This window comes from Siphateles boraxobius, unplaced genomic scaffold (assembly GCF_051911475.1).
Source record: "Siphateles boraxobius isolate OS27281-9 unplaced genomic scaffold, OSU_SipBor_1 18, whole genome shotgun sequence".
In the NCBI taxonomy this organism is placed as follows: Eukaryota; Metazoa; Chordata; class Actinopteri; order Cypriniformes; family Leuciscidae; genus Siphateles; species Siphateles boraxobius.
In genome coordinates this window covers 3,386,297-3,400,872 of record NW_027508788.1, presented here as the reverse complement: position 1 = coordinate 3,400,872, position 14,576 = coordinate 3,386,297, and the positions used below count along the sequence as shown (strand labels likewise).

Below are 14,576 nucleotides of genomic sequence, written 5' to 3'. Positions count from 1 at the left end.
GCCTCCCACAGGAGATCGGTCTACCCTGAGCTCTACTCTGAACTGTTTCTTAGTTATTCACATCAATCAGTTTCTGTGGGCCATACACCTGTATGGGCCATTCAGTTTCTATAGGCCATAAATCTGTATGGGCCATTTGGTTCACACCTTTACAGACACAGATAGAGTTGATTACATCTGAGGCACAGTAACAATGTAAATGCATCTAACTAAAGTTAACTGAAAATACACATAATCTTTCAAAGGGTTCTTATTAGCTGTCTGTCTCTGCACTGCTATCAGAGCAGAACGGGCGGCACCAGCTAATAACATTCTGTCTCTGTCTCTCTTTCTTTATTTGTATTTTTCACTCTGCCGGCAAGGGATAGACTAGCATTCAAACTATTCATTTTGACAGGCCAGACATAGTTTTGTTTCTCATATGTATGCTACGCTTTGTTCCGTATGACTTATTTTGTTCTAAATTACAAACATCAAAACATCACATGCAAACACATGTTCTCCTTTTAAATTTCACTCTTACTGACTCCAACATCCCTCCACTTCTACAAAACATACTCACACACGTTTACTTAGCTATCTATGGGGACATTCCATAGACTTCTATTGTTTGTATACAGTTAGTTATAAATACTATAACCTAACCTTATCCCTCACCCTAACCTTTAAAGAGAAAAATTTGCATTTCTTCTTTTCTGACCATTTTTTTAAGACTTCACTAAGGAAATTACTTTTATTTATTTTTACACATGAATATGTCCCCAAAAGGTGGTTTTGTCATATTTAGTTCATTTATGAGTACAAATTTGCTTCAGAAATATGATCAATTAGGTATACACACACACACACACACACACACACACACACACACACACACACACACACACACACACACACACACACACACACACACACACACACACAATTCTGAACTACAGAAATAAGGTTCTATGTGGCATGCTAATGCAACAGCCCTTAAAGCTAAACAGACGCTGAAGGATTTATGATTTATCTTCTCCCTGACATTAGCAGACCTTTTCTGTCTGTAAGCAGACCGTCCTATCACACATTCCCACAATGCCCATCTTTAATGAGAGATTTAAGGTCAAAGCATCAAAGGCCTTCATATAAAAACGGCATGTCTCTACAAAATCATTTGAGCTCATGATTTAAAAGCTACTCACTGAGCTAAACCTACTCACTATCAGAAAGCTATCTGATGTTGCTTTCTGCTGTATTCTGACACTTACTAAAACCTGCTGTCCTGTTGTACAGCTGTGGCAAAAAGTATTGTCAGTGACAAATTTTGTATTGTAAAGGTTAGTATTTGTAGATAATTTTTTCACATGTTTCTGGTATACTGGAAAATAATAAGCATTTAATAATTTTTTTAAGCTTTTATTGGCAAAAAAAAAAGAGTCAATATTTACAGTGTTGATTCTTCGTCTTTATGACCTCTGCAATTTGCTCTGGCATGCTGGTTATCAGCTTCTGGACCAAATTCTGATTGATGGTGATCCATTCTTGCTTTATTAGCACTTGAAGTTGATCACAATTTATGTGCTTCTGCTTATCCACTCACTTTTTGAGGATTGACCACAGATTCTTTATGGCAGGGGTTCCCAAACTTTTCCATTCCAGGACCAACCTAGACAAGCATAATCTATCTCAAGACCCACTCAAATATTTGAGATTAGAAAACAATTGACATTACTGTAGCTTAATTTTAATCAAAAGTTTGATATGACAGAACTCGAGTATTTAATAAAAAATAATAATTGTTTTATATAGTTTAACTGTAAAATTTCAATACTAAAATTTACGTTGTAATTTCATTATTTACAGATGGTAAAGAGTTAATGAAATATGTCCATAAAACTGGAAACATGCTCACTCCAGTCTGGTTATGATCTGCTATAATCTGTGCTGTGAGTGTTGTTGAAATCATTGCGGTGTTCAGCCCAGAAAAATGCTCTCATGCTCGTTCTGTGTGTGTATGTAATGGAGGCCAGCTAGTAAGAGCTGTGCGAGTAAACCTCGCTGCCCTGGCCTCAAGAGGCGCGATCTTCATTCCTTGTTAGAACGCCCGCCCCCCATGCCAGAAACGCCGGTTTGAATCGTGGTCACAGTGGTGCGAGTAAAACCGGATGGGTTTCATGAACATGTGAAATACTTTTTACAGACAGTTTCCATATGTGTTTGTAGGTAGCCAAATGCACACGAAGGAACGAAACGACACACTAATGAGCCACTTAATAATGAGTCACTCTGAGACCCTGAAAACAGGGTTATATGAAAACACTTATTACAAGTCGCACACCTGTGTCTCAAAACACGCAGCTCATATTTATATAATTAAATCACTGCTTTTTTAATTTTAAAATCATACTAAGCAATATCACAATTTCTATTTAATGTTGGTATATCGTGCAGCCCTAGACTGAGGGCTAAAACCTCAACTGTTTGTGTGTGTGTGTCAATCACTGAAACGTAAATTTAGCTGCAGCCAAGAGACTTTGCGTGACCCAACTTTTCCCAATCTGCGACCCACAGTTTGAAAACCCCTGCTCTATGGAAGTAAGAGCCCGGCACACCCTTGGGTGAGAGCAACCCTACACACGGATGGTCACTAATTCTAATTCACTGTTGGGATGACATTGGACTCATGGTAGCATTCACCTTTTCTTCTCTGGACAATCGATTTTCCAGATGTCCCAAACAGTCGGAAGGGGACTTCATCAGAGAAAACATCTTTGCACCAGTCTTCTGCTGTCCAATCCTAGTACTTCTGCAGAATTTCAGTTTATCCTTGATTTTTGTCTTATAGAGAAGTTAGCTGCCCTTCTTGACACCATGCTGTTGTCCATAAGTCTTCACCTCGACGATTCTAGTTCCTGCTGGACACTCTAGGGGCCCTATCACACACCCGACGCAACGCAGCGCCAAGCGCGACGCAAATAGCAATCCGCGAAGGCGCGAGCGCAACTGGCTTTTAAAAGTAAAATTCTTTAAGGTGCAGTATTCTTTGCAGCATTTTCCTTGCATGTGAGGGCTTTTTGATGCAAAGCAATGGTGGCTGCATATCTTTGTTTGGAGGCAACCATTGCTAACACAAGAACACAATGATTGGAAGCACTTTCTCCTGACTAGTACTTGTTCATACTTTTCCATGTGGTGATGATGTGATTAATGAAATGTTGTTAGCTGGTGAAATTTGTGTTTTTGTGAGAAAGTTTGGCCAGTGAAGCTTTTTGCAATTATTTAAAATGCATCTGGCAACTCTGCACAGTAATCTAAAAACAATGTGAATCAACAACACAACAACTGAAGATGCAAACTTTGCAAAACACACAATTTATGTCACTCCCAAAACTTTTAGAGCCCATGGTAAAACAGCAACAACTGCTCTTGTTTGGGCATATTGTTAGGAACTATCATGATTTACTAAGAAATGTATGGCCAATTACATCATGATTGACGCTTGGCAGATGGTCAGAAAAAGCAGGAAACATTGTTGAAGAATTGGAAGTTGAATCCAAAACCCAAAGAAAATACTGCTGCTGATCATGCCAGCTCTCTTGTGATGGTATAATTCTCCACTAAAGGGGATACTATACAAAAAAGGATGTCAAAACATGCTTAGGTATTTTGCCTACCAACACAAGGTTAGGCCATATTTGCACCGCAATGCAGTAAATAATGTGTATCTCCAATTGGACTTGTGTAACTCAAATGATAGCCTTGAAAGAAGAGATAAAAGATTCATCTTCAGATATGATGGACTACAATAAGCAAGCCAAGTAAACCAGAAACAAAACAAAAATCCAGATGGTGTAACGGTGAGCTAGTTTCAAACTAAATCTAATCTAACTTACCGTGAATTCGCTGATGTTTTAAAGAAAAAATATTATTTTTTAAATGTCACTACTTCTGCAAAACTGCCGCTGTACAAATCAGCATTTAAATGTAAATGTAACCAATAATGAGTGTATGTTTGTCTTTCACAGGGCTCAAAATACTATTCTAGCAAGTTCATTGAGACGTATGATGCACACTTCATGACAGTTAGTCGTGTGAGGTGGAATCCCTTCCATCCCAATGTCTTCATCTCCTGCGGCTGGGACTGGATGGTGAAAATATGGGATCAGACAATTAAGTATGAGCACCAGTCACTACAGCACTATATCTACTGGCAGCATAATTTAGGCAGTAGCTCTCCATTAAGCTTAACAACAAGCAAGCTAGGCTGGCATTGGTATAAAGTAGTGCCTTCAGAAATGGTCAGAAGGTCAGAAATGCCACCAAAATAAATTTTAAAAAAGCCCCCCAAAAGATATGAATTGTCCCTGTATGAGTTCTTGGTAACACTTTACAATAAGGTCTAATTTGTTAACATTTGTTAATGTATTAACTAACATTAACTAACCATGAGCAATACAGTTGTTACTGTATTTGTTCATCTTGTTAATGTTAGTTAATAAAAATCCAGCTGTTCATTGTTTGTTCATGTTACTTCACAGTGCATGAACTAAAGTTAACAAATGCAACTTTTGATTTTAATATTAGTAAATGTTGTAATTAACATTAACAAAGATTAATATGCTAAATGCTGTAGAAGTGCAGATCATTATTATTTCATGTTAACTAATGTAGTTGACTAATGCTAACAAATGTAACCTTATTTTAAAGTGTTTTAGAGTTCTTTTTTATATATTTTTAACAATGTAGTTAAGCAATTTAACACAAGCTACACTATATTTTCATGATTTTAGCACGATTGAAAATGTGATATTAATTTTATACAACATCTTAATAAGCAATTTTTAGAGACAATATTGTCATTTTAACTGTTTTGCTCTATTCTGAAAATGAAATATAGCAACAAAACAAAACAGAACCCAGCAACATTCACACTTGAATCACTTACTAACACTTGCCTCCACCTACTGGCAGATTTAGTTGCATATCTAGTCTACATAAAAAAGTTTAAAAAAAAATAATATATATATATATATATAAAGAACTCTGTGTTGTTCCAAACCTGCATGAGTTTCGGTCTTCTGTTAAACACAAACTAGTATACTTTAAAGACTGTTGGTAATCAAACAGTTGATGGTAGCCACTGGACGGAAGCCATAGAAGCCACTGGACTTCCATAGTAGGAAAAAAATATACCCTTTTGTGTTCAACTGAAGAAAGAAACTCTTGGAACAACTTGAGGGTGTGTAAATGATGCAATTTTCATTTTTGGGTGAACTATCCTTTTAAGTGGTGTTTTTATATGCAGTATCCCTAAACTGCCAGCAGAGAGCTCTTGTGCTTTACAACAGGTCTTACCTAGGTCAGCAATGGATATCTGTCTGTTGTCTATAGATCTGTAATCGCAGAATAATCCATTAGAAATGTGTTCATTTAATAGAAGTTGACTTTACGGTATACTTTTCCAATCATACTCAACTTCTGGCAGTAAAACAAACCTGGATATACAACAGATTTCGCAAAAGATTGTTCAACATCTGTGACTTCATGCTTTTCACAGACAACAATTTTTACTTTCCCCTTCAGTTTGTAAAATCAAACACAAATACTTACAATGAAAGTCTATAGGGTAAGGTATTCCAGGGGGTTTAAAAGCTTGTATTATTGTTAAAGCAGTTACATAGTGTAAGTGCTTTAACAATAATACAAGCTTTTAAGTAAGTAAGTACAATTTAAGTTACACTACTGCATTATTATTGATTAGAAGTGACAGAAAATACAATAATATAAAATAATATAATTCTATTTCAAATAAATTATGTTTATTTTTCAAATGATCAAAGAATCTTAAAAATGAAGGTCTCAGATATGATAAAGAGTATTGCCAGGTCTGGTGCTCAGACAAACGCCAGGAGATAAATTCATCTGTCACCTCAAAATGAGAAGCAGACTCCTTTTATTTGGATTATGTGGAACTATTGATTCAGACCCCCTTCTCTTTTTTTCTTACTGATTGTGACAGTCTTGCCCGGGGAAGTCCTGATGAGGTTTTTAAAGATGTCTCACTGTTATATTTAAGATTATATAACAGACTTTAATCTATATTATAAAGACTTTAATCTTTTGACATCAGTTACTGACAACATTTGAACATTAGATGAATTCAGAATGGGAGTAATGTAGTTTCTGTTAAAGATTTGTTTTGACTGAATAGGCAAGGCAAGGCAAGTTTATTTATATAGCACATTTCATACACAATGGTAATTCAAAGTGCTTTACATAGAAGAAATTAAAATAATCAAAAGAAATCAGAATAATTAAAACAGTTTAGAATAAAAGATAAAATACAGAAATCAGAATAATTAAAACATAAAATAAAATACAGTGCAAACAGTCGGACGAACAGTGGCACAGTGCTCATTCAGTAAATGCACAGCTAAACAGATGTGTTTTGAGTCTGGATTTGAATGTGACTACTGTAGGAGCACATCTGATCTCTTCTGGAAGCTGGTTCCAGCTGCGGCTGGCATAGTAGCTAAAAGCAGACTCGCCATGCTTAGAGTGAACCCTTGGTATTTCTAGCCGATGTGATCCTAATGATCTGAGTGATCTGTTGGGTTTATATTCACTGAGCATATCTGCAATGTATTGAGGTCCTAGGCCATTGAATGATTTATATACCAGTAATAATACTTTAAAATCAATCCTAAATGTAACTGGCAGCCAGTGTAAAGACCTGAGGACTGGTGTGATGTGTTCATATTTTCTGGTTCTGCTCAGAATCCTAGCAGCAGCGTTCTGTATGAGCTGCAACTGTCTTATGGTCTTTTTGGGAAGGCCAGTGAGGAGTCCATTACAATAATCCACCCTACTGGTGATGAAAGCATGCACAAGTTTTTCTAAGTCTTGACTTGAAACAAAGCATCTAATTCTTGCAATATTTTTCAGGTGATAATATGCTGATTTAGTTATTGCTTTGACATGACTACTGAAACTAAGGTCTGACTCCAGAGACACACCCAGATTCCTGACTTGATTTTTAGTTGTTTGACCCCTAGACTGAAGGTATGCGTTCACCTTGAGAACTTCATCTTTGTTTCCAAACGCAATGACTTCAGTTTTGTCTTTGTTTAACTGAAGAAAGTTTTGGCACATCCAATTGTTTACTTCATCAATGCATTGGCAAAGGGAGTCAATGGGGCTGTAATCGTTAGGCGATAGGGATAAGTAGAGCTGTGTGTCGTCTGCATAGCTATGGTAAGCGATTTGGTTCTTTCTCATTATTTGGCTCATTGGGAGCATGTACAGGTTGAATAGGAGTGGCGCAAGAATTGAGCCTTGAGGGACTCCGCATGTCATGGATGTCCACTCAGACTTATGGTCTCCTATACTCACATAATAACCTCTGCCTCCTAAGTATGACCTGAACCATTTTAGGACTATCCCAGAAACCCCGACCCAGTTTTCCAGCCTGTCAAGAAGTATTTTGTGATCGACAGTGTCAAATGCAGCACTGAGGTCGAGTAGTACCAGCACTGATAATTTGCCTGTATCAGTATTTAAGCGAATATCATTTATTATCTTTATGAGCGCGGTCTCTGTACTGTGGTGCGGTCGGAAACCAGATTGAAAATGGTCAAAGTATCCATTCGAGCTTAAGAATTTGTTCAGCTGATTGAAGACAACTTTTTCAATGATCTTGCCTATGAAAGGAAGATTTGAGATCGGTCTATAGTTGTTTAATATGGTCTTATCCAGATTGCTCTTTTTCAGGAGGGGCTTGACAACAGCAGTTTTCAGGGAGGTCGGAAAACTCCCAGAGAGAAGTGAGGCATTTACCACTTCTAGGAGATCTGCTTCTAAGCTGTGTAACACATTTTTGAAAAAAGATGTGGGAAGTGCATCAAGGGCGCAGGTTGATGTTTTTAGTTGCTGTACGGTTTCTTCCAAAATTTTGCCATCAATTTCTTCGAAATCAGACATAGTGGCTACTTTCTCGTCCTGTTGTCTGATCTGCCTGACACCAGCGCAACTCAAGGATGTGCTGATCACCTTTCTGATATTATTGATTTTCTCAGAGAAGAAAGAAGCAAACTCACTGCACTTTCTCACTGAGAGCATTTCACTTGGAATCTGGCTTGGGGGGTTTGTCAGTCTCTCTACAGTAGCAAAAAGAGTGCGCGTGTTGTTTATATTGCTGTTTATAATATTCGAGAAAAAAGTCTGTCTAGCTTTGCTTAGTTCCTTATTAAAAGCATGGATGCTGTCTTTGTAGATGTTATAATGGACTACAAGTTTTGTCTTCCGCCACATGCGCTCTGCTTTTCTGCATTGTCTTTTCATATTTTGCACTGCTGTTGAGTTTCTCCAAGGTGCTTTTTGTCTGCCACTCTTCTTCCTGACTTTCACAGGAGCAATATCATCAATTACACTCTTAACTTTTGAGTTAAAAGAATCAAGGAGAAAATCAACAGAGTCAGCAGATATGCTTGGTGTTAAAGATATAGCCTTCATAAATAGTACACTAGTGTTCTCATTTAAGCATCTCTTCTTGACAGACACAGATCTAGCTTCAATGGCAGGAGAGATCAATATATCAAAGAAAATACAAAAATGATCAGACAGTGCTACATCCTTAATAACAATTGATGAAATGTTTAGACCCTTACTGATAAGTAAATCTAGAGTGTGTCCACGATTATGTGTGGCTCCATGTACATGCTGAGTCAGATCAAAAGTTTTTAAAACAGTTTTGATTTCTTTTGCCATATTGTTTTCTGCATTATCTATGTGAATGTTAAAATCTCCAGCAATGGCAAAGCAGTCAAACTCTGAGGAAATAGAACTTAACAGTTCTGTTAAGTTCTCAGCAAAAGCTGGAGAGTATTTTGGAGGCCTGTAAACAATGATAAGTAAAATGCGTGGAGCACCTTTTAACACAATACCCAGATATTCGAAAGACGGGTAATTCCCAAATGATATTTGCTTACATTGATAGACATCTTTATAAAGAGCAGCTAAACCTCCGCCTCTTCTGACAGCTCTGCAGACACTCATAAAAGTAAAGTTAGGAGGGGCTGTTTCATTGAGGACTGTTGCACTGCAACTTTCTTCTAGCCAAGTTTCATTTAGCAACATAAAATCCAGGTTGTATGTGGTTATTAAGTCATTGACTAAAAGTGATTTATTTTTAAGTGAGCGGATGTTTAAAAGTGCTAACTTAACAGTCTTACTTTTTGTCCCCACAGCAATCTTGGTATGTCGTGTAATAGGCACCAGATTAGATGGGTTTGCTGTACGGCTTTTGAAGGCCTTAGACTTTCTATCATGTAATTGAACAGCAATAGAAAAAGATACAGGCACACTGGGTTCCCGCTTGTTCTGTAAACATTTGAGAAAGTTATTGTTATCATAGCGGGGACCCGACACATATCACTGAGAGCTGGTATCAGTTGTTTTTGGTTCACCTCGAGCCGCTGGAGGAGGGTGTGGGCCCTGGCGCTGTGGCAGAGGCCGAAGAGCTCTCACAGGGGGAGGGGGAGGGCGAGCTGGGCCCGTAGGCTTTGGTGGTTGTGGGGCCTGGCGTTTTTTGGTTGGTATCTGGGGGCTCGCAGCAAAAGAGTGGGATAGTCTAGTTCCAGCGTGCACCAGTTGTTCCATTTTCTCTGAGAAGCACAGAAGTGGAGATGCTGGAGAGAGTGATAATGTTTCCAGTGAGAGTGATTTTTGCTCTGGTGTTATTGGAGGCTGTAATGTGCTGTCCTGGTTTCCCTGGCTGTTTTCCAGAAAGTCATCCTTGGGTGCTGTATCTTGGAGCAGTGCTGGTATGTCACAGTCTGTCTGTGGTGAGCTCTGTGGGCAGGGCTCAGCTGAGATTGTGTCCGTGAGCAGAGGTTGTTGTGGCTGAGTGGTGTTATCACTGTCCTTGTGTGATGTGTCAACCGCTTGTCCATTCAGGGGCTGAAGTGAAATCCTGTGGTCATTCATACTGTATCCAGGTGTGTGTGTGCCATTCAGGTTGAGTGGATTGGCACACATTGCAGAAGGATGACGGAGGGAGAAGTAGATATTGTCCTTTAGCACTCTTGAACCAAGTTTGTTTGGGTGGTGGCCATCCTGTTGAAACAGTTGCCTCTGACTCCAGAAAAGATTGAAGTTGTCAATAAAGTTCACTCCTTTTATATTGCAGGTTTTTTGCAGCCATGTATTAAGCCCAAGCAACCGTGAAAACCTGTTTGTTCCTCTTGCTGGGAGTGGTCCACTGATGAATGTTTGAACTTTCAGTCTTTTAAGTGTTTCAAAAAGTTCATTGAAATCCTTTTTAAGAAGTTCCGACTGCTCTTTATGAATATCATTCTTCCCCACATGAATGATGAGTCGATTTGCAGTCTTATGTTTCATCAGAATGTTCTGAAGTTCCCTGTTTACATCAGATGTTGTTGCTTGTGGAAGGCAGCACGTTGTTGTATCCCTGCTATTAATGTTTCTGATTACGGAGTCGCCCACTATCAGAGTCCTGGGCCCGGCTGCGCTGTGAGCTGAGTGCCGCTGTCTGCTCGACCTTGAGCCCCAGTTAGCATCAGTGTTAGCTACTGGCTGATTCTGTCTGTGTGTGATCACATTCATCAAATTTGGGGATTCCTCATTCATTAATACTTCAAATCTGTTCTCAAGATGTATAGGCGGTGGTAGGAGACCAGTGTTTGCAGTCCTTGTCAGAGCCGTATCTGGGGTAGAGGATGCTACTGCAGTAATATGTGATGCTCGTGACAATCTGATGTCTCGAGTGCCTTTGGGTCTCGCACCCTGTTTGTGCCATCGATTAGTAAAACGATCGGCTTGTTTCTCTACACTCAGTATGGCCTGTCGAGAAGGACTAGATTCATGGGACTCACCGGCTGTATGCTGAGGACGTCCATGACGAAGCTCTGTTGTGTGTTCCGTCTGGTTTGGTGGTCCCGCAATTAACTTTGTTTCAAGAATTGCAATCCTTTGTAAAAGTCTGTGGCAGTTGGAGCAGCAAGTAGATTCCAGAGGAGGCATTTTCTTATCCTTATGAATGTAGGCAGTTTTGTTTTCTCTTCCCCGGAATGTAAGCTTTCAGTGGGAGGCTGGTTGAATAAAATAATTCTGCTTTTTTTTTTTGTAGTAATCCAAACGTTTGAGCACTGTGCTGATTTGCTGAAGTTAAAATTAGGTGATAAAAGGAGATAAAATATAGAAATATAAAAGCGATAGAGCAAAGCGCGGAGCAGTAAGCGAGAGCGTCCGAACAGTAGCTGAGCAGGAATAGTAGCTTATCTAAAGTATTCTTCATTCATGTCTATGCATGTCTGTCACAGGTCTCCCATTTTCACTTTTGAACTGAAAACTTCAGTGACAGATGTGGCCTGGGCTCCATACTCCTCCACTGTCTTTGCTGCTATCACCAATGATGGAAAGGTAAACAGCCAACTGACTACTAAAATACAAACACAATGGTAAAATGTGGCTTCAAATTCTATTTTAATAATAATAACAAAAAATAATAATCCATCCATCCATCCGTTCACTTGTTCTAATAATAACAATCATTAGAAGGCCCCTTTACTAGCCTCACTAACACCTCCTCCAGAAGCAACCGATTTCCAATCGGTCTCAATTTCAATGAGTTAAACTTTGTAACTGTCATGGCACACAGTGCACGTCTTATTGTCTGTCAATTGAGCATAAAAATTAACAATCAACTTTGGAGTGTGTGATTCACACACGGCATATTCACACACACCCTCCCTTATGAGGGAATCTAATGATTGCTAATAAAACACAGTAAGGCTGACAGTGGGACGTCTTTCCAACAGTGCTTGACTTCACCTGTAAGCTCCAACACACACAAACACTCACACTCTGCTTGTGTGAGTCAAAAGCCACGACATCTATCCTGTGGCCCATCATTAGCAATTAGTTTCAAATCACACAGCTGGTCTCAAGCACTTGTCTAAGGCTGCTTCAGGCATCACCTGTAAGTCTCGGCATCTCGAATGGTTTGAACTGCCGTGCCATGGCGGCTTTTGCTGTTATTTGCTAACACTTGCTAACACTGTTACTCCGACAAGCTAAATTACACATGCCCTTTACAGGAAGCCCATTACAGCATGATCCAATAAAGACCACACTCTGTTCCCCAGCAAAACCAAACAACTTGAATGCTGCTTTACAGCCATTCCAATGGTACAATGTGTTTATTTATTTACTTACTTTAATTCATTTATTTGTATTTATTAATGTCTAGAAGAATATCCTGTGCTGTTTTAGATTATGTAAAAAAAAAAATGTGTCGGGTTGTCGTATTCTAGAAACAAACAATAATGATAAACATACATTTACTCATTCATTTAAAAAAGACATAAAACCAAAAGTTAAATTATTAATCGATATGATAATAATGATAAGAATAATAATTATAATATGAACGTGGGGGGAGGGGGCTATATTAGTCAGGTCTTGACAGAAACTGTTACTGTTGTTATCATTAATGTAATAAAAAATGCAGAAATGTCCTCCACTTAGAATAGTAGATATTTGTCCTCCAATGGAAACTAACTAAGTAAAGTAAAAAATGTCAGCCTAATTTTTGTAAAAGAACGAAAGGATTCAGGGCTTGATTCGAACCATTACATAATGACAACAGCTCAAAATATGTCACGTGCATCATGTGTACTACCATCTGCTCTATTGCTCTGACATTGACTTTAAATGTAATCCTACCTGATCTGGCTTTGCTTTGGACTTCCTTCTGTGTGATTTGATGTATGCAAGTATAGTACTAATTGCTATGGGCCCTGGGGCCTCATTTGTAAAACTGTCCTACATTTGATCTAAGATCATTTTCAAATGTGTGTACTTGTGATTCAGCAAAATGTGCATACTAGTCTCTTTCAGATGTGAAATCTATAAATCGCAAATGATCTTGACATTGTGTGCACCTGAATGGTTTCAAACACCCCCTAATTAATATCAGTAGCATATACTAAAAGAGCACCAGACAACGTCCAAATCCTTTTCTTGAGAATGGCGAACAAATACCTGCAGCACGTTTTATAAATGAAGCCCCAGATCTCTGCTGCCAGTGGGCTGCCTCAGCTATTTCTAAATGCCATAAAGACATTAATTACAGGCAAACCTACAAAATAAACATTGCTGACATATCTTGAAATGACAGAACACAGACCAAAACGCTCAATTGCTAATCTTTAAAGGGGCTTCCTTCCTTCAAGCTCTTAGCTCCAAAGATATTGTGTTAGATTTGGTGTTACTCCTGCAGTTACAGATGGCATCATTAGTTCTGACGTGGTGTGTGTCCTCTGCATCGCTGCGTCAGCTGCCCAGAATATCATCGGTCTGTTAAGATAGATTCGCACTCGCTTACTAATTATGAGCCAATCTGCTTGACAAATATTTACTAATGAGTATCCAAACCTGTGTTCTGTGTCTCCAATCTCCCATCTCTGTCTTTCATCTGCCAGAGCAGAGACCATGCTTAGGTGGGCAGCATGATAGATGATGAATGACAATGAGGATGATGGGAATTATAATCACCCATCCCTCACTCCCTCCTCTATCTGTATCATTTTGATTTTTGTGAATTTCTAGTGAATATTGCAGAAGATGAAATACTGTCATCCACAGACTTCATCTGTCGCCTAGGGCGCTGTCATCCTCAGAGAGACTCATTCTTAATCTTCATTTCTGAGAGACATATACATTTAAATATATTTTAATAATTTATTTAATTATACATTTAAATATATCTATTATTGCATATTTATACTACCTCGCTATATATACAGTAATATCACACAATTAATACGATCCTCCACAGCAGATGGTCTGCATTCTTACACCTCCACAGTCACACGCATTCTTGTGCTTATACAAATGAATATATTGAAATGCAAGCGCGCACACAAACTCAAATGCATCTTAGGCTTTCTGACACTCAGCCAAGGCAAGAGAATAAATTATAGAGGTGCTAATGTCTGCTTCACACTGAAAACAAAACATAAACTGATTCCACATGTATTAATGACAAAGACTAAATCTTCCTGTTCCTCTTCTATTTTTTTCTCTTAGGTTCATGTGTTCGACCTCAGCATCAACAAATATGAGGCTCTCTGCCAACAAAAAGTGGTGTCCAAGAAGACCAGGCTTCTGCATATCGAATTCAATCCTGTCAATCCCATCATCATCGTGGGCGATGACCGTGGCCATGTCATCAGCCTCAAGCTCTCGCCCAACCTCCGCAAGAAGCCTAAAGTAAGTGATGCACTAATATTATGTATAGGCTTCCAATGAAATCACATGCTTAATTGATCAGTGCTGTTTCAATCACTGCTGTGCTGAATACTTCATATGCTGAAATGCTATATCTGCATCTTTGTGAGTGTTTATCAGGTAGCTCCACCCCCAAACTGACGCCATTGGTTGAATCAGACATTTTAAATTTACACTCCCAATTGTCTCTGCCCATTTCAGCAACCAAGAAATGATAAATTTCACCTTAAATGTATACTACTGTTCAAAAAATTTTTTTGGATTTGGGGGCTAACTGTGTTTAC

General features: G+C 38.7%; 1 protein-coding gene across 2 annotated transcripts in view; it reads left to right on the top strand.

Annotated features, from left to right (window-relative positions):
- LOC143740803 (dynein axonemal intermediate chain 1-like) overlaps positions 1-14,576 on the top strand; it is a 40,325-nt gene that overhangs the window by 5,950 nt on the left and 19,799 nt on the right. For both annotated transcript variants that reach the window (XR_013204902.1, XM_077232853.1), the window contains exons 15-17: positions 4,008-4,156; positions 11,322-11,421; positions 14,092-14,274. Coding sequence is in view for 1 of the 2 variants with exons in the window: in XM_077232853.1 (XP_077088968.1) it covers positions 4,008-4,156; positions 11,322-11,421; positions 14,092-14,274 (432 nt within the window). In the remaining variant the exon portion in view is untranslated. The remainder of the gene's footprint in view (positions 1-4,007; positions 4,157-11,321; positions 11,422-14,091; positions 14,275-14,576) is intronic.